Source organism: Diplotaxodon limnothrissa, linkage group LG3, assembly GCF_057381915.1.
Source record: "Diplotaxodon limnothrissa isolate DT_005_m linkage group LG3, D_limnothrissa_male_GT1.1, whole genome shotgun sequence".
NCBI lineage: Eukaryota > Metazoa > Chordata > Actinopteri > Cichliformes > Cichlidae > Diplotaxodon > Diplotaxodon limnothrissa.
In genome coordinates this window covers 65,286,679-65,306,022 of record NC_140598.1, presented here as the reverse complement: position 1 = coordinate 65,306,022, position 19,344 = coordinate 65,286,679, and the positions used below count along the sequence as shown (strand labels likewise).

At 39.3% G+C, this 19,344-nt stretch overlaps 1 protein-coding gene across 1 annotated transcript in view; it reads right to left on the bottom strand.

Annotated features, from left to right (window-relative positions):
• tbc1d14 (TBC1 domain family, member 14) overlaps window positions 1-17,891 on the bottom strand; it is a 44,172-nt gene extending 26,281 nt beyond the window's left edge. The window contains exons 1-3 of the mRNA XM_085349747.1: window positions 17,383-17,891; window positions 12,083-12,845; window positions 1,186-1,309 (exon numbers count right to left, since the gene is read on the bottom strand). Coding sequence (XP_085205873.1) covers window positions 1,186-1,309; window positions 12,083-12,845; window positions 17,383-17,431 — 936 coding nt within the window. The 5' untranslated portion in view covers window positions 17,432-17,891. The remainder of the gene's footprint in view (window positions 1-1,185; window positions 1,310-12,082; window positions 12,846-17,382) is intronic.
• Window positions 17,892-19,344: the final 1,453 nt, after the last annotated feature.

The window sequence follows — 19,344 nt, the reverse complement described above, 5'->3', positions numbered from 1 at the left end:
ATGTTCTGTGTGTCAACCAAGCAAAGCACACACAGAGCTGAACAAATGGGCTACAAACAGACAAAACTCTCCTTGGTTTATAAACAGGACAGTGAAACTTCATGTAAAGGAGAAACAGTTCCTTTTCTGATTAGTTTTCTCTCAAACGAGCAGTGACCTCCACCTCACACTGGGGCGGTGCCCAGCTGAGCAACAGGAATGAAATTTGGCACATCGCAAGTCTGAGAGAACAGTTCTCATCTGGAAAAGAGTTAAAGGCACATACCAGGGAAGGCAGAGGTTCATCTGCAGTGGTGCAGACACTGTACTGGTGTGCTTTGAAAATAAGAGCTGAGTGTACAGCAGAGCTGTAAATTCATTGGTCGGTCTATGTTCTTACCCTCGCCTATGGCCACAGGCTGTAGGCAGGGACTGAAACAATAGGATAGCAGATGGCTGAAAACTACAATATACCTGCTGCAACAGTCGGTCACTTCGCTCAGCACGGCAACTGTGTTTCATAGACATTTGTTTTATACCTGCTGTTACAGGAGGCTGCCGCAGTATTCTCCTGAACTATAGATATGGCCACTTAGACAATACATCCACATAAGCGTTGATATAGGAGGAAAAGAAGCCAAAACTGGAAGCCAAGATGTTGTCAAAGGTTTTTTGCAAAGTTTTTTTCCACAAATTGTCAAGTTTTCTGCATCTGTGCATCTCTGATCATGTGCTACAATATCATTAAAATGGCAGTAAAAACCAATACAGATGTGTCTTCAACCCAGCTCTAGCAGCGCACCGTGCCAAGTTAAAAAAAATTGAGAGGTGCATAAGCAGCCGACTGGCATCAAAATTGATGCGCAACACTACATCATGCCACATGAGATTAAGCCTAGCTAGTACATTGAAAGAAGCCTGGTTCAGGAATCTTTTCTAGAATGTCGTCAGGATGCCTCCTTGTTTTGGAGTTTTAGGCTTGTCCTACCAGGGAGGTGAAGAAATTAATTGGAGAATGGAAAGTATGGTGGGGAAATGGAGATCTGCACATCACTGCTTGGACTGCTGTTCGTCTGACGCAGACGCAACTACTGCCCACGTCTCCATCCTTTCTGGCAATTCAATAGGTATGCTCGTGCCACAAGCCACACACAAAATAAAGCCCCTTAAGTTCTGCTGAACCCCTGGTCTGACTACAGATTCTACCTTTTGTATTTTCTTAGGGTCTTTGAGGGGGCTTTCCCGAAGTGGGACTTTCCCAAACAGCTTCCACCCAGGATCCTTCTGCTCCACAGGCTGATTTTCCTTCACTCTCCTGGCAAACAGGCTCCTGAGAGAGGAGAATGACACAGAATTAGAATGGACGATAATTAGCTCATTATAACAGCAACAAAAAGGAAGGAAGGCGTTGACAACCTGCCTCCTGACTAAAGCAATCAGTGAGGTGAAACACTGTAGTGTGTGTGTCTCTACTACTGGAGGGGACAGCTGATGTAAAGCCACATATTGTATATTTGACTTAAAGAACAAGGGGTTATAGGTCGCAAGCCATTTAACCTCCTACCTTATATGAGCGATATTCAATTAAAATTTAAGGTCTAGTTAGAGAAAATTTCCTCAAACCAAGGTCCAAAATATCAAAGTTCCAAATGCATTATAATTTAATGCAATATATAATAAAGTAGCCCAATTTTTGAATCAGTAGTAGTTTGAAGTTATATAAGAATATTAAATCTACATTTATGGTAATTTCATTTTAATGGAGAAAGACAGAATTCAACCAAAAATCCAGAAAGAAAATATTACATGAAAGTAATAAATAAATTTGCATGTCTCTGAGTAAAATAAAAATTTGATTCCCCCACAGATTGACTATAATCATGGGACATAGCCAGTCAATTCCAGATACTACTGATCTTAACTTGTTGTGTATAAAGTACACCTTTTCACAGAATCAATTTGCTTTTATTCCAACCTATCCACGACCACAGGTAAGACCAAAGATCGATCAAAGAACGTGACAAGACTGCAGATCTGCACAACGCTGGGCTACACATGGATGAGTTACAAGAACATCAGCAAGAAGCTTGGTGAGAATATGACAACTGTCCGTGCAATTATTCAGAAGAAACTGTCACCCTTGAAGGAGTTCTTCCCTCACAGGGTGAGGATGATCACAAAAAAAGTGGATCAGCCTAGAGTTACACTTGTTAATGACGTAAAGGCAAATAAGACCACAGTCACCAAGAACACCACTTTTAACACACTACACATTGAAACCTTGCAGCGTTCCAAGTTCCCCCCTTGGTTATGCGGCCGATCTTACAAACTCAGAAGGAGAACATTTCCCCCACTGTACATCGACTATTGTAGACAAAGGAAAAGGCTGACCATACTAAAATAACAATAAGATAAATGTGAGAAATGTGGCACTAACGTAAAATAGAAATGGTGCATCAAAATCTAGTAATAGGTCTGGGTTCAGATCCAGATTGTAGTCTGCCTATTCATGACTTAGGCACAATATGGAAGAAAGCATTGGGAAATGGTTGAATTTGGGTGTTTTTTTGTCCCACTGCCACAGGTGTATAAAACTCAAGCACTTGTAAAAGAATGGGTCATCTAAAGAGCTTACTGAATTTGAGTATGGTAGTAAAAAAGATGCCACTGTTGCAACAAGTCAGAGTGAAATTTCGTATCGGCAAGTGGTATTATTGCAAAACTAAAGTGTTTAAAAACCACATCAACATCATGTAAAGTTACGGAGCAGGCTTGCCATGTGCTGAGACACACAGTGCCTAACTGCAGAGTTCCAAATTTCCCCTCATTATTGCCGCTTTGACTGAAGAATACTACCTTCATCCAATGAATTTTGTGAATTCCCATTTGAAATGAATTGTATCCAGTCTCCTCTGCACTGCATTGAAAGTGCAGTGGTTTCAACCCACCTGGGGTTTAAATACTACCTGCTAAACCGTTGAAAAGCTTTCTTTTGTTCCACAACATTCACTAAGCCGTTTAGCCAGCTATTCGGTTTTATTTTTTTATTCATTTATCACTGCGTTGATGTCACTGAGCTGTTAGAGGTGGCTTTAATTAAAAGCCCGAATAGAGGCAAGCTGTGAAAAGACATTTAAATTGGTCAAATAAAAAGCCTCTTCTGATCAAGCAGGGCAAGAACAGGCACAATAGAAGGCTGTAACATCAAAGAGCCCACACACTGCTGTTTGTCTAAGGCTGAATTTCATCAAGGGGTCTTCTATAATGATTTTCACACGTCAGCTAAATATGACATTTTCAAGCTTTGGCTCTCAGCAAGTTGTACAGACATGTGGAAAGAGCCGGGAAGGGTCAAATAGGTCTAAATGCACAAGTTGTCTCAGTTGAATCAGTGACCCCTGACCTCTTAAGTGCTGCACAGCTTGACCTGTGCCCCGTGGGTTGGTCTCGAGAGTAGTGATGACAGGAAACATGCTGCCAAACACAGGACAGACTCATTCAATGACTGTCACCACATGTGCTACGGGCTTCTGTTTTTGCTTTGGAAATTGCTTCATTCAAGATGTTCTGTGCTCAGTAAAACCTTACAGTTCCTGTCATCTGGACAACAAAATGACACTGGCTCTTATCTTGCTTAATAACAGTAGTTATAAAGTTATTATAAAGTGCAATTAATACTAATCAAGAAGAAGCTGCATCATATCAAAAACAAGCAATGCTTTGCTGCTAGTAATCACTTATGTTCAATTACTAAACAAATCTTGCAGCTGCTCTAAAATTAGTTTGTAATTTTCCTTTTTTATGATTTGGTAATATTTCAGTTTTCTAGTTACAGTAAAACAGCCCAAGTTGCAAATATGACCTATATTCCACAAGAAAAAAAAAAAAAAACAAAACTAACATGCACAGAGACCAAACTACTATAATAAAGCTCACCACCTCTGAGCAGCTAACTCAGCTGAACTTCCCTTGTTCTATGCAAGTCTGATCTCTTCAGGAGCTTTTAATTATCTTAAGAAGCCAATTAAAAAGCTCTATTTTAAATTCAGAAAAGAAATCCATGAGCTATGAGCCCTAAAATGCTGAGGCCTGAACAACTTATTCAGCAATATTAGCTGAGAATTAATAGGGAAGAAGTATTATTTATGTATAACCTGCAGGTTTTCCAGTATTCAGAAAGCAATGTGTTTTATGAGTTACAGAGCAGTCTGAGGAGCAAATATCAGGAAAAAAAACATTATTTCTTGTAGACCATTAATACTGTTAGGAATCAGAAGGTGACGCAAGACAGAAAGATGACAATACCATCACACTGCAACTCTGGACAACATTTCAAACAGCCAAGCTTTACAGCCAACCAGCTGTAATTGCTTATGAAACGTAACAAAGATTAACAACAATTTTGCTAATGATTTACCATGGTGACATTTCAGTTTCCAGTGACAACCTGAAAACAAAATAACTTGATCTTAACAAGTAAATCCATTTATGTTCACAGTCAGGCATAAGCTGGGCGAGTCGCCATTCTATTTACCCTCTAATGCCAACGCCTCATTCCTGCCTCGTTGTAGCTGCACGTTTCACATCAACCCTGCATATTTTCCGCTCTGCTTGCTGATAACTACAGTACACAAAGATAAAAGTAATGGAATGTTACTCCCAAGGTGAAAAAAAGAAAGCCGTTAAAAGCCAACACTTAATATTTTACAAACTGTAAATGCACAGTGACATTTAAGCTGAACTTCTCTGCTATTTTCACAATTGCACAGACAAACCAGTGAACAAAACAAAAAAACCCCACCATTTTCCATACTATCGCCATTTTCTTAATATTTTGACAAAGAAGTGCTTGAACGCATAAGACATCGGTAAATTGTACAGCACCATTTCACACTCAAATATAGAGGAAATGGTCAATTTAAGGATGTAATATCTACTGACATCAAAGCCATCTAACTCCACCCACAGCAAACAGAGGAAGGAAACGTTAGCCTTCAGATTACAAAGAAACAAAAGATGGAGAGGATAACTGAGGAACGCATGGGGTGACGGAGGAAAGAGTCATTTAGCCACAAAGACCAGGGGAAAGACAAGGACTATTTAACAGATTTCTTTTGAAGCTTGGAGAACTCAAAACAATTCAAGGAAAACTGCTTCACAGACTTTGCACAGGCTGTACTGAATGCTACACTTAAGAATCCCATTATTATCATTGCTCACTCCCTGTCATAGATTTACTTTTAGAAAGACGAGTACTGGCAAACATGGCAAAGTTTCATATATTGAATCCAGCTTTACTACTTTTCTCTACTTTTGGTTCTGAATGATGTTAATCTGAACATGTCGTTAGAATCTGATCTCTCTGGTTATGAGAACCTACCTCCTGTTTAATTCTTCTGTCTTAAAATGAATAAGGATTATTTATAAGTGTTAATCATACAAAACTACTAAGAGTTCTAGAATTTAACACTTCTCTTTGGTGAGGAGGACAGACGAGCTGACCCATGCAACAGGGCTCTCCAACACCATTATAGGCAATCCATCCCTCCATCGCAATTCCAAAGACTTAGAGAAGTAATACCAAGAAGCAGGGTGTGGAACAATATCTTAAAACACTGCACAGCCGTGAAAAACACAAATTCACAGCTTAAAAAACCCAATTACACCCTGATGGCTTCCAAAGAAATTAACAACAATAACAATCTTGGCAAAATTGGACATTCTAGCAAATTCACCACAAAAATGAGAATGCTTAGAGAACCTGCTAAATGCAACAAACCCCAAGAACTGCATCTCAGACTCAACATTTAACATGCTGACATTTGTAAACGTTCAGAAAAAGACTTTTAAAGTATGGCTTGTTTGGAAGGGTTGTCAGCAGGAAGCCTATTCTCTGTAGAAAGAAAATGGCTGCATGACACAGGTTTTTAAAGTTGCATCTGAATAAAAAACAAAAACAAAAAAAGAACAACTTTGGAACGATGTCCTTTGGAAATAAAGACAAATCCAAAGTAGAGATGCAGTGTTGTGTTGTAGTTGAAAAACAAACAAACAACATGAGCACAAGCAGTGGTTTTGTAACAATTTATTCTAGTTAAATGTGAGGCCATCAGTGGATGAGCCCTGCGAAAGCTGATGAAGACCCAGAGGGAACATCACGAGTGTAGATTAGATGATTCACGAAAACACGGCTAAACTCAAACTTCTCAAACCACAATGTTTTAGTGACTTGTTTTTCAAGCAAATAAAGATGGCAAGTAGAAAAGTAGAGGAATTTCATAGTTTGTGAAAGTTATTGAACTGATTCCTGGTCCACGGTTATCAGTTTGGTAATGTGGATAGCAAACTGATAGCTTGCTATCCACACTAGCTTTGGCTGGCCTAAAATCAAAATGGAAAGCATCTCTTGATCCTTTGCAATTTACTTGAATACCAAATCTGAGTGTGGATGATGCAATCATGCCGCAGAGACTATACTCCCATTTTAACAGTAACAGCTGCACATTAAAGAACCTTTAAGAAATCTTGGTAAACATGCCCACCATCACAGGGCTTACTAGAATATATTATTGTCATCTCAACCTAAAAAATAAACCCACTAATAAATCTTAAAATGTGGTTCAAAGCTTGGGAAAACATTACTTGGTCAATAATTAACTTTTTGGCTCAACCAACTAATTATTTAAACAAGAATCTGTACATCTGTAACGCAAAAGCAATACTGAAAATATGCGATATGCCAGAAAAAGTAAACTGTCAGCAGGGAGTAGTGAACACGAGTAACCCCAGAAAGCCTCTATAAAAGAACGCAACACAGATCAAAGTGCAGAGGCCAACACGGTGCCACCTTTAAGAAGCAAACTTTGACTTCAACTCCTGGATTACTCAACACCTCGTGTGGATGCCATGTGTTTTGTTTTTGCTTGTTTTTGGCTTTCGTGTCTGCAGGAACATGGTTTGCATTCAGTCAGGGCCAAAGTTGCTTCAACGTGACATCTGAATTGGTGCGGCTACGGTCGAGTACTCAAACGGAACAGCTAGGAAGAACCAAAGAACTGACTGTCAGAAGTGCTTATTTATATATGGTCAGTGTGAGCTAAGACATAGCACTAGATTATTTTTTCCCCAAAGGATTTTAAGATTTTTAGCATTTCACAAATCTGGTTTTCAGCCTTGATGTCTGCAAATAAGGTGATAAAGTGTCTCAGCATGGTTACAGGCCTGAATTTACAATAAAGAGACATGACTCAAAAAAATTAACACAAGCCATCTCAAGTAGAAAAGCAGACTCAAGTCATAGAAAACATAAAATAACCAGGACAAAGAACTGCTCAAAGCTGCCAAGCAGAAAAAAAAAAAATCCAACAGGAAACAGTAGCCATGACATGTCAATCAAGACAAACTTATGCCACCAAATACTGTTCATTGTCCTACCTGTCAGTGTACAGCATGAGCGATGGAGTTGCCATCCTGCTCTGTTAATGCAATTACACAACAGAGAAACAAGAGCCTGGAGTCTAAGCTTCAAAAGACGATAAGAGGAACAGAAAAATAGCAAAAACCCTGTGGTTAAACTCATAGATCAGCAAGTCCCACTGCATTTACGGCTTTTACTACAGAGTGTAAAAAAAGCCCTACACAGCCACTTTGTTCAGGCAGAGTGGAAAGGAGGGAGCTGCTCTCTCCTCTGTGTCCCCACCTCCTCAGTCACAAGGCTGACTTCTAAACAAATGGGATGTAAGGAACAGGAGGAATGAGTGTGAGAAGCAGGAATCTGAAGGGCAATCAGTAAATGAGTAACTTTTACTTGTGACGAATGAATAAAAACAGGGATGACGAGTTGAGTTTGAGGGAGTGCCAATTTAACACTTGATGTTACCTCATTAACTGATTAATTCAGTCAGTAAACATTTTGAGTGTGTTTGGAACTTGGATTCAATTTGAGGAAAACCAGAGCAGGCAGTGGATCATTTCATTCCCGTCATCCTACCCATCTAATAACTACAACCAAAACAAAATGTAAACTCATGGTTTTGACTCAAATGCATCTTTCCTGAAATATATATTGGGAAAGATGCATTCAGCAGAGAGGAATAGTACATTTCTTGCAAGTCAAACAGAATACGGAAATTCCAGGTTTGGCTTCAGTTCCTAAAAGAAATAAAGCGTCTGAAAATTAAAATAGAGTCTCTGCTTACGTTTAAGTAAAACCTCCAGGCACCGATGAAAAGAGGATTTAAACCAAGGTCATCTCAAATCATCACATTTTTGGCAGCTTTCATTTGCCAAGTGAACTCCTACACAAATACAGAAACAAGAAAAGGGCTACTTTCAGCTGCTCTATTACAACAGTGGGCAGTTCCACATGTTTGATTTGGCAGAGTCTTGCACCAGATGCCAAATATGAAATGATTCACACACTAAATCAATGAAATGTTACATTTCGGTAGCAGAGTAGATCTGGGTTAGAGGAAGAAAGAATGAGACCATGCGATCTGACACACGTGGCAATGGCACCAGCAGCCTCAAGCTGAAAGCGGTCTCAGTTGAGATTACACTTTTTCAAAACTCAATGCACACAACAATCTCTGCAGCATCTGTAGTGCTAAATGCAAGCTATCCATGACAACACACTTGATCTGAAATAAGAGCCTGGTCAAATACAAAAAGAAATCTTGGTAGACTAAAAGCGTTCCTCAGAACGTGTGCAAAAACCTGTAAGTCAAATGAAAGTAACTTTAGCATGTCTGTGCCAGCTTATAAGAAGTTGAACCCGAGTATGATGATGAAACTTGTAGTGAGACATCAAAAACCTCATTAGCATTTTCTTCAGGCAATTAAGTAGTTTGATATGTTCTTGTTGGCTGGCGTTTTTTTAACTTAGTTACTTACTACGAGGACTACGGTCACCATCCTGCTGCCTTTTCTGTGCACTTAACCCTCTAACTTCATCTTAAATAGTCTTAGTAAACTGCTGTTCCCCTAAGGTGCTCTATCTGTAACATGCACAAGGAGGAGGAAGAGGAAGGAGCACCACACCTTTAGCTGCACACATTCAGAAATGGGAAGTAGCCCATTAGATGCAATGTCATGACAGTATCGTCTTCACAAACAGAGAAGCAGTGCACACTCTCTCAGGACAAGTTATGCTGTTAAGGACGTTCCCTGCCAGAAAACAGAAAATTCCTCAGGATCTGAGATACTGGGTAGGGATGCACATATCTGATAGTCGTATATAAGGGGACAGAGTGCTTTGAATCAGCACAAATATGCTCCACTGCAGGCCTCTAAAAATTCCAACTGCACATTTGGGTCACGCTGTGCATTTGTTGAATATTGAAGCAAACGGCCCCCTCACCCCCCTAAAGAAAGAAAAAAAGAAAACCCCAAAGATCCAAAAACACAGTATGAAGAGTACAAACAGGAGTCGCTAACATCAGCACAAACAACAGTGGTCAACAGACCAGTTGTATGTAACACATCTTTTTGACACTGGCCCCATCTGAAAGCAGCAACGTGCAACCACCACTGAAACTTCATAACTTCTACATGAAACAGCACAGAGGAAGCTGACGGCAAAGGGTCAGTCGTTTGAAGGCATTTCACAGTCTGTTTGCAGTAATTCATGTAATTAACAGCAAACTATAGTCAAGTGAGTTAACATGAGCCAGAAGCTCCAAAAACAGCACTTTCCTTGTTAGCTGCTCTCGCCCCTTTTCTCTTTATGTTCGTTTTAGCACTTGTGAAGCTTTTACTGCACCTACAGTAGAATATGGAGTTTCTTGTTAGACATACTCTGCATGTGTGGCTCTAAGAGCAATGCTTAGTGCTGAGAAACTACTGTGAACATAAATTAGAGCAGCAAATTCTCACTGAGCTTAAATTAAATCTGTTTTGTTCACCATGGTTTTGTTATTGTTTTACCAACAAATACAACTTCAGCACATACATGAATGAACTTTAGATTTATGTTATAAGGATGGGATCAGTAATAATTGGTCTAACTGGTCCATTTGTACTATTGAAACATGATGTGCTGGGAGCTGGTGTCAAAAGGTGTGAATAACAAGCAAACCAGGCTTTACCAGGGGTGTTCATATACTAGTCTGTATCTTAAACACAAGAGACAACATGTAAGTGGTAGCTAGGTCGCTGCTGTGCTTTAAAGCTGCTATCAGACTCATGCTTGGCCATGATTTGGATAAGCAGAGGTCAGGGTCATGATCTTTTATGTTCTGGGTGAGCTGCAATTTCCAAGAGTGGTGGAATGGGTCAGAGGGATATTTTGCTTAATGCACATTTGTGAAGCAATCTTAAGCATACAAATTCTGCAAGTCAAAGAGGAAGTTGACAGTCTAGTATTATCTCAGTAAGGCTGGCTACAATGCTGCTTTTTGTTTTTCTTCTATTTCTGCCCTATTATGGCCTCATAACATTTGTGATAGATCAACATTTCTGCCCACATATTTCATTATACTCCAGCATGGTGCAAAGATCTTGAAGAAAGTTTACAGCCCTTAATTTGTAGTTTACATCCAAAGAGACAGGCTTTTTAGATTTTTTTTTTTTTTAAGTGTTCTTGGACATCAGGCTGTCTGGAGGTCTTTTAAAGTTTTTCCTTTGGACAACTGCTGCTTTTTCATAAAACAAAAGGCAGCCAATATCCAAAGAAAAGCTCTACAAATGTCCCTCCTAAATCCTGCAACTCCTCTAAAAGATTCTAAATTACAAGTAGTGGTGTGTGGATCACACCATATATCGATCGTGGCTCAAGAGTTGGCAGTTCGTCTTGTAACCAGAAGGTTGCCGGTTCGAGCCCGGCTCGGACAGTCTCGGTTGTTGTGTCCTTGGGCAAGACACTTCACATACTGCCTACTGATGATGGCCAGAGGGGCCGATGGCGCGATGTGGCAGCCTCGCTTCTGTCAGTCTGCCCCAAGGCAGCTGTGGGTACAGCTGTAGCTGCCTCCACCAGTGTGTGAATGTGAGAGTGAATGAATAGTGGAATAGTGGAGGGCCCCGAAAAGCGCTATATAAATGCAATCCATTATTATTATTATGATATATACACGATTCCTCTGATACCAGATATGTATGTTCTAGAATCGATTCTCACATTAAAATATTGATATTTTAGTAATTTAGTAATAAATTTGTACTTTATCATTAACAAGAACACAGTGGAAAGTAGCCGTTATTGGGATCGTCTAAATGATTGGTAGGAACAACTCCTTCCTGTCGTAGTGAGATGCAAAATGCTGCAATATAAATGTGTCACGGCTTACGTGTTGACAATAAGGGCTGATTGCAAACGGAGTCATGTACCAGCTAAGATGAGGTTTGTGGCACATGTGGCAAGACCACAAACAAAAATAAATCATAGCACAGAATATGATGACTTGATGATGAGGATGAGAGGGACAGGTGATGCTAGGGCGAGACAGAGTCCTTTGGTGCTACAGGCACCATCTTGGTACAGAGACAGAAAATGTGGGGATGTGTACCACTGCTGCCGATTTTTGAAAAGTGACTTATGTCTAGGCTTAGTTTTTGTTTTGATGTTTAAACAAGTTGAATTCCCCGCACCCTTAAAACTATGGAATCACATTTGTTCTTGTTTGTTGTTAATTTACATTAATAAATATGGTAATGAAATAAATACATGCCTGAATGAGTAATTAACTTTAGATGTTTACCCTGAGATTACCTCACAATTGACCTAGATTTGGTCAAGGTTGTAGAGTACATCGTTGACAGTGGATTATACAGGTTAGGTATCATCAAAATATATTATCTATATGCAAAAAACAGCTACTGTAGGCTTTGAAAAAATAAAAATGCATCCAATAAAAACACAGCTCAAAAATATTTCATATATAAGACAAATAGATAATAACGTGAGTCTAAAAACTTTCTCAGTTGTATTATTATTTTAAATCATTTGTTTCAAATGATTGTTAATTGAATATTCCAAAATGTAGGTACTGACTTTACAGGTTTTTTTATTTCTTATATGATAATTGTTCATAATTAAACAAGAACAGATAGTCTGTGGGGGTGTGGTGGGGTGTTACAAATACAAAGTACAGAACCATGGACTTACCTTGCAAATAAACTTGCTAGTGGTCCCAATTTTCTCTGCCTCCCATCCTCTTCTTTCTGCATGACTTCTGCCGCCCATAAGTCTCTGGAGGTTCCCGCTGAAGACGACAACACCACTTCTGAAAAGTGGTTAGTGCTGCTGTCGGCTGTCTCCAAAGTGACAATCGCACTGGAGTCAGATGTAACTGTGAAATCCAGGATGTCTTCGTTGGAGACCGACAGTTCTGTGCTCATGCTTGACACGCTGCACACAGAGATGTCATCACTACGGTTTAATGCTCCGCCCCCAACACCAGCTCCCATGGTGGAGGATAATCTGAGGGTGGGGCTAAAGAGGCGGATGTTGTCATAGCCACTGCGGGGAAAGGTGGAGGATTTTCGTACAGTGGTGCCATCAGAGGGACCATTGTCCAGAGGTAATGTGGCGGGGGTGTCGTGACTTGATTCCAGCATAAGGCCTCCGTCGCTTTGCCTTTGGTGACTGTGAAGGAAGGGCTCCGGAGGATTGATCTCCAGAGTGGGGATACCAGAGTCCTGGGAAGTCAGGCTGTGGTTGTCTGGCTCCAGGTCTGGGTAACTTTTCTGTGGGCTGCTATAACAGACAGTAGTGGGCGAGCAGGATGGCTTGTAGATGGGCAGGACGGCGTTGCTGTGTGTGGCCGCTCTGGCCTCATGGCAGTGATTGCTGATGTGATCATTTAGGTGAGAGGCCGTCGTGTCTTTGACCACAGAGCCATTCTCCACTATGGTTCCTCCAGGCATAACTGTAGGAAACAGAAATTTCAGTTTAACAACATAAATATATTTATTCACCTCCTGATAACTAGTTTGAGCCAATTTGCTGTAGTCTTTCATAAAAAGTACGTTAAAAAAAAAAGTGACAATTCCATTGTTACATTGTTGAAATAAAGAAGCACAGAGAGTGCAAACTTCTGGCAAGGCAGCTCATTCTCTGGTCTCTTTCTTTGTTTTTTAATACACTAAGGTTAAAAATAATTAGTTCTGTTAAAATTAAAGCGTTAATGCAAAGTAATCCGCCATCACGGTCAACACGATTAAGATTTTTAACGCTATTAATGCATCTGGAGTGCAGAATGATTCAAAATTCCCGAAATGTTTCTGTCAACGCATTTTGGGCAGTTTGTCCAAGTAGAGTTACCTTCACACATGTGCAAATGTGCAGTTGATCTGGTAGTGACGGGCAGCTGAACCAAACAACTCAATATAGAAGATGATAAACGCACGTTTGAGTACGTTTGAATATTTAAAAAAAAAAAAAAAAAGACAGAACAGTCAACCGACATAGTATTATGCACATTGTGAAAGAATGAATTCTCTTTTCACCGAAGCACTTCCATCTTAAAATATCACATCGACGTGAAGCATACATTAGTCGTGGATGCTGCTAGGACTAACGCGTCACCAAGCTTGCAACAAACCACTCACAGAGCATTGGCAGATTGCAACAAACTGCAGACCTATTAATATCTTTGGGAACATGCGCTTTACATAGCTTTGGTTCCTCGTTTCAAGGACTTGAAGCCTCCCCAAAAGTGACAGAGAGAGAGCGGATAAATGTTTACAGAGTTTTTTGTTAACATGAATGTTCAAGGTCTTGATGCATTCTCAATCATCCAGGAAAATAAATCTCCAAATTCTGTTCATCCAGATTCTGTTCATCTGGACGTAGCGTTTTGTGGGAGAAAACGCTACGTCCTTCAGTGGGCTGGTTTCAGTCATTATGCAAATGTACTGTTTATAAGATTGGGGAAACCTGCAGTCAGCTGAGACTGAAGAAGTCACTTGGATGAGTGACGAAACGTTTCTCCCACAAAACGCTACGTCCAGATGAACAGAATCAACTTTTTGGAGATGAATGTTCAAGATAAATAAACATGTTAAGTACGCATATTTTCCCTTTTTTCTTGAATCTGTTTGCTCGTGCAAAATTAAATGTGATTAATATAGAATAAAAATAAATGGTATTTAATTGTGATTAATCAAAATTAATCCAGAGTAACCCTGTGATGAATCGGATTAAACATTACCTATTAATTTTCAATTCAATTCAATTTTATTTATATAGCACCAAATAACCTCTAGGTACTTGCACAGTAGATCGTACAATAACAAATACAGAAAACAAACAAACAAACAAACAAACAAACAAACAATCATATGACCCCCTATGAGCAAGCACTTTGGCGACAGTGGGAAGGAAAACCAGGCTCAAGGGGTGAGATAAGGAAAACAGGATAAAGACATTCCTATTAGTATGTAGGTTTTTAAAAAAGTTGTATTTCACTGGTGAGAACCAGTTTAAGCATACATTCTTTGTGTTTACTCTCCATTTACTTCATTATATTGCATAAATGTCAGTTACAAGCTTAAATATAAAGTTGAAAAAATGTAATTGCAACCAGGCTGTTGATCAAGTAATTGCAATTAATCGCGAATAATTACAGAAAATTGTGCAATTAATTAGTTATTTTTTTACTCTATTGACAGCACTAAGAATAATGTAATATGGAGTCAAATTGATAGAAAAGCAGTGCATTATAAAAGTGAGATCAGAGGTGAAATGTGACATGGCATTTGGATGCAAACTATAATGTGACATTTAGTATCCCCATATACCAGTTTCAAATGTTGCCAATATGAACAGAAGGCAGTAAAATTTTAAACAGTTAAAGATAAGACAGTTTATGAAAGTTTGACCTTATTTGACCTTGAAGAGGTCAGAGATCCAAATGTGATTGCAAAGGTGGGAAGCGGCCTTTCTCCAAACAGCTTGTGTGGAACATGGCTTTAACTTTCTGCAGTTAAATCACCGTCCTGCAGCATCTACATACCTATGCATGTGACAAATAATAAAGAACCTAGAACCTATTCGTGGAGGAATTTCTTAATTTCTCTTTCAGCTTGTTGAGGTTCTGGTTGCGCTCTGAATACAAGTTCATGCACATTTTTCCTTAATGTGAATTTCTCTATATACAGACACCAACAGATTTTTGGTTTCCAAAGATTTGTCACAGCTAATCACCATCTTATCAAACGCATTGCACACAAATGCCAATTTAAACCCATTCATCATCATATTTTCATTTTATTGGCGCCTTGATGCAATAAAATCCATTTAATAATAGCAACTGACTGCACTGTCTTCAAAGCAACTAGGAAAATAAATCTCAAGTTCACTGCACACAGTTGGAATACCTTTGGTTATGTCGTGGTCCCACACCAAAGTTTTCCCTAGTATGACTGCACCATAACTGAAATGTTTTAATTTGCATTTTGTTTAAAGAGGCTATATAGGGGTCATTTGACAGCTCAGTGTTGTTATTCGTGGGCTTTAGCCAAAATGATCCCACTTCTCTCCTTCACAAACAAAGTTTGAACAGTATGTGAGTGAAGCTTCTGTGCTTACAGAACCTTCAGCTCAAATAACCACATCTATGATATCGCCTCTCAATGACATCATCAAGGCCCAAGAGTAAGAAGAAAAAGAACAACCCAGAAGTGTCTAGATCAGTCTGAGCTTTTGGCCCACAGGACTTACTTGTACACGCGTATACTTGCACTTTGTCTATGTTTAATACGGGCATCCAACCTTTCAATAAACACCTGCTCAATCAAATAACCACAGCTTTATTAGAATTAATGGGCTAGGCAGAAAAACTGCAGAAAAGTTATTTTTGACTGTACATCCCATTGATATTGGTAGCTTTAATACAACAGGATTAAAGGTTTCCTCTAATTGACATTGGATACACGAGCATGTGAGCCTAACTAGGTGAAAACTAATCCTAAAGTAACCCGACTGTAACTGGAGTCTGCAGTGTAATGTGAACATGTTTTCTGCTGGGCTCCATCATGCTCCAACCCCAGCTTAGAAGCTAGTGTGTCTAAGCTCTAAGCTGCATTAGCAGTGACAGGAGAGAATTTCAGGAATCCTTTCATTAAACCAATTCTGATGTGGGGAGGGGGGGGTGTTATCTCCTGCACTCTGGCAACAAGGGAAACTCTCATAAACTTCAGAGCACACATGGTGGGTTTAGTGTTCCTACTACATAACTCACAGTGGCCCGACTTCCTAAATTTAATCACACAGAAATAAACGACAGGCATGTTAAGACAGTAAACAGGTTACGATTAAACCAACCACGCCCTAATCAGTAAAAATAAATACCCTTTCAAAGTCAAAACCCTAAAAGAGTTGAGTGCTCTCCAACGCACTGACACACGAAGCCAGATTTTTACCCAAGCTCTAAACCCTGACCTGCAGGTAGTCATGTGAGCCAGGCAGACTTTGTCCCAAAACACAGCAACAGGTTGTGCCACTGTAGAAATCAAAATACAAGTAGAGGAGAGGTCACCAACAAATGTCAAAATTAATGATGATGACCCTACGGTCATTATTATTAATACTGCTATGTATTCTGAAAATATTAAAAGGTCTTAACAGCTAAGCACTGAAATGTAAAAGCTGTGAAGCATGCGGCCGCACCAGAGTTTTTTTTGTTCTTGTAAAAGTAATGAAACAGAAACAACAAGATTGCCTTCATTGTCTGCCCAACTTAGCCGCCTATTTGAATACACACACAGACACACACACACACACACACACACAAATCTGGTTCTTCAAGTCATGATATGATGACTCTATGGACACCATAAGGAAATGCAATATTACGCCACTATATCCCTGACTAACAGCAGAAATTGTGAAAAGTGGGCCAACACTTTCACAAGCAATGGAGCCAGTTTTCAGTTTACCTGCATTTGTTTAAAAGCACATCACGTGTTATGGCATAACCCAATTCCAAATATCTGTGTCAGGTATATGGAGGATTCCAGTTTTCGGGAGTGGTTACAAATATTTATTCCATGCCAATATCACTTTCTACAAAATTGAATGAAAGTTCAAGTTTTATTTATTCTGAAATGATGTGCAGAACTGAAGACTAGCCATAGCAATTTGCAAACTCACTCAGTGACGCTTGATATTTGAGATATGTGACGAAATAAAAAGTGCAAGTGCTGTTTAATGTATAATTAATCTATGCCGAATTCATGCCCGTATCTATAAAACACGAATTATTCAACTGGTCATAGTTAAACATCTGTGTAAATTCGCGATATTACATAGTTTTGATTTTTAAAAGTTTTTCTAATGTAGTTTGGTGTGACATACGTCACCAGGGAGGGCAGCACACTCAGTGTCAGGGTCACGGTGAACATGTCATGTTGTCTAACCGCGATAAATACACAGAACTGAGACCGTGCTCGACAGTAACGTACCACAGTGGTTCTCCCTCCGGTCCTGTGTGTCGTGGGCCGTGTTGGCCATGCTGCCGGTTAAAGCTACAGGTGGGTGACAGGTAGGCGCTGGCCGGAGTGGTCCATGATGATGCTGTGACTAGTGCTGCACCACCATCAACTCCCAGCCTCCTCAGCGGAGCTTCGGCCAAACGAACAGCACTGAAGTCAGCTCATTTGTTGTCGAATAAATTCCCCGGAATTCAGTCGGAATGCGGCCAGTGAACACACAAACGCCGTGTTGAACCGCACTTGCTCGCCAAGTGCACTTGCCGCTGACGCCAACTCACTAATTTCACGAGCGCTTCCTCAAATGGAACCAACACTTTTTAAAATGAGAGAGACATGTTGGTTTAGCCTTCCCGGCATCACAGCAGGACAGGAAGTGCTTCTCCGCTCTTTTGTGAATCATAGAAGCAAGCGCATTTCTCAAGTTTCTCCGGAATCGTTAAGATTTCATACCTGTGTCGATGCTTCTGCCGCCATTTTAAAACAAACTTGTACGGAGAGTGCGGTCTAATCGAGTAAAGAGTGCTCCCTGTCGATGGTTCACCTGTCTGGACCTGAAGGCATTATTAATCGACTTCGCAACCTGCGGGCTTATTATTTATATCACTGACCGTATGTTACTTCTACAATATAGACGGTTGTATGACGTAGAAGAGTAGTCCTCCCAAAATAAACAATTAAATAACATTTTTAAAGTCGGGTTAATGTTACAAACACATTTTATTAAATGTATGTTCATATTAAAACCATATTGAGCCAATATCAACAGAAGTATATTCAATAGCATCGTAAACTGAAATTTCACAAATTGCTATAATAACTGAGCACCTGCTTATCAAATTGTGAAAACTGTCATTAGAAGTGCTATAGGCCTGAAACTTTTAAGAAGATATACTCTGTATAAATAAAGTGGAATTCTACAGAAGCAGCTCTGGGAAAATGTATAATTGTTATGACACAAAATAATGTACAGAGTTATCTCCTATATGTCTACACCATTTTGGGTGGCATTCCTTTATAGGCCATATAAATAAAAAGTTGATGGTAGTATTTTTAATTGTACAAATCCTGTAGTGACAACAAACCTCTGTTTTAAATAAATATTTTAGTAGCAAAATAATATTTTCTTAATAAAATATTTTTTTCTGCTGATAGAAAACCCAGTCTTTGGTTACACCATGACATTTTCATATCCCAACTCTTCTGTAGCATCCGCACAACTTGACAAAAGACCTGTAAAACATGGTTGTGAATTCTGGATTGTATTGTAACATATCATCAACTACTTAAGTGTATATTTTCTTATAAACATTAATTCTCAAGCTATTCCCAATTCCCGTTACATATTTATAGGTCTAAATAAGGGATAGCTAGAATTAATATGAAGTAATATGACACTGTTGAATATCTGGAAGTCCTACTCGTCTTTTTGTTTTATAAGTTTACAACAGATTTTCTAATTACTAATAAAAGTTTTGTGCAAAGCAGCAATTATTCATCCAAACTCAAAAAATATCAAGGTTAAAATATTAAGTGTGTCCATACTTTTGGATTGCAGTTTTATTAAGTGCAATTTCCAAAATTAATCTAAAGTGTAGGTGGCTGGCCTTTCACTTAGAGATAAGGTGAGTTCAGCCACCCGGGAGGAGCTACTCATCCGCCACATGAAGTGGTTCGGCATCTAATATGCCAGCATGTTTTCTGTACATAGTAAATTGTTAGCAAATGCATAATCATAATAAAGTAATATAGTGAACTTTAATTATTACTGCTACTATTATTAATGAAAGCTTTTATTTTGATTGTAGACATCAATATTATAAAAGGCTACACTTAAATGCTATGCTCAGGAATATCAACCTGTTTTCTGCATTGTTGTGGTGTAACCCCTCCCACCATGTCGCTAGCCTCCACCATTTTAACGAGAAGGCACAG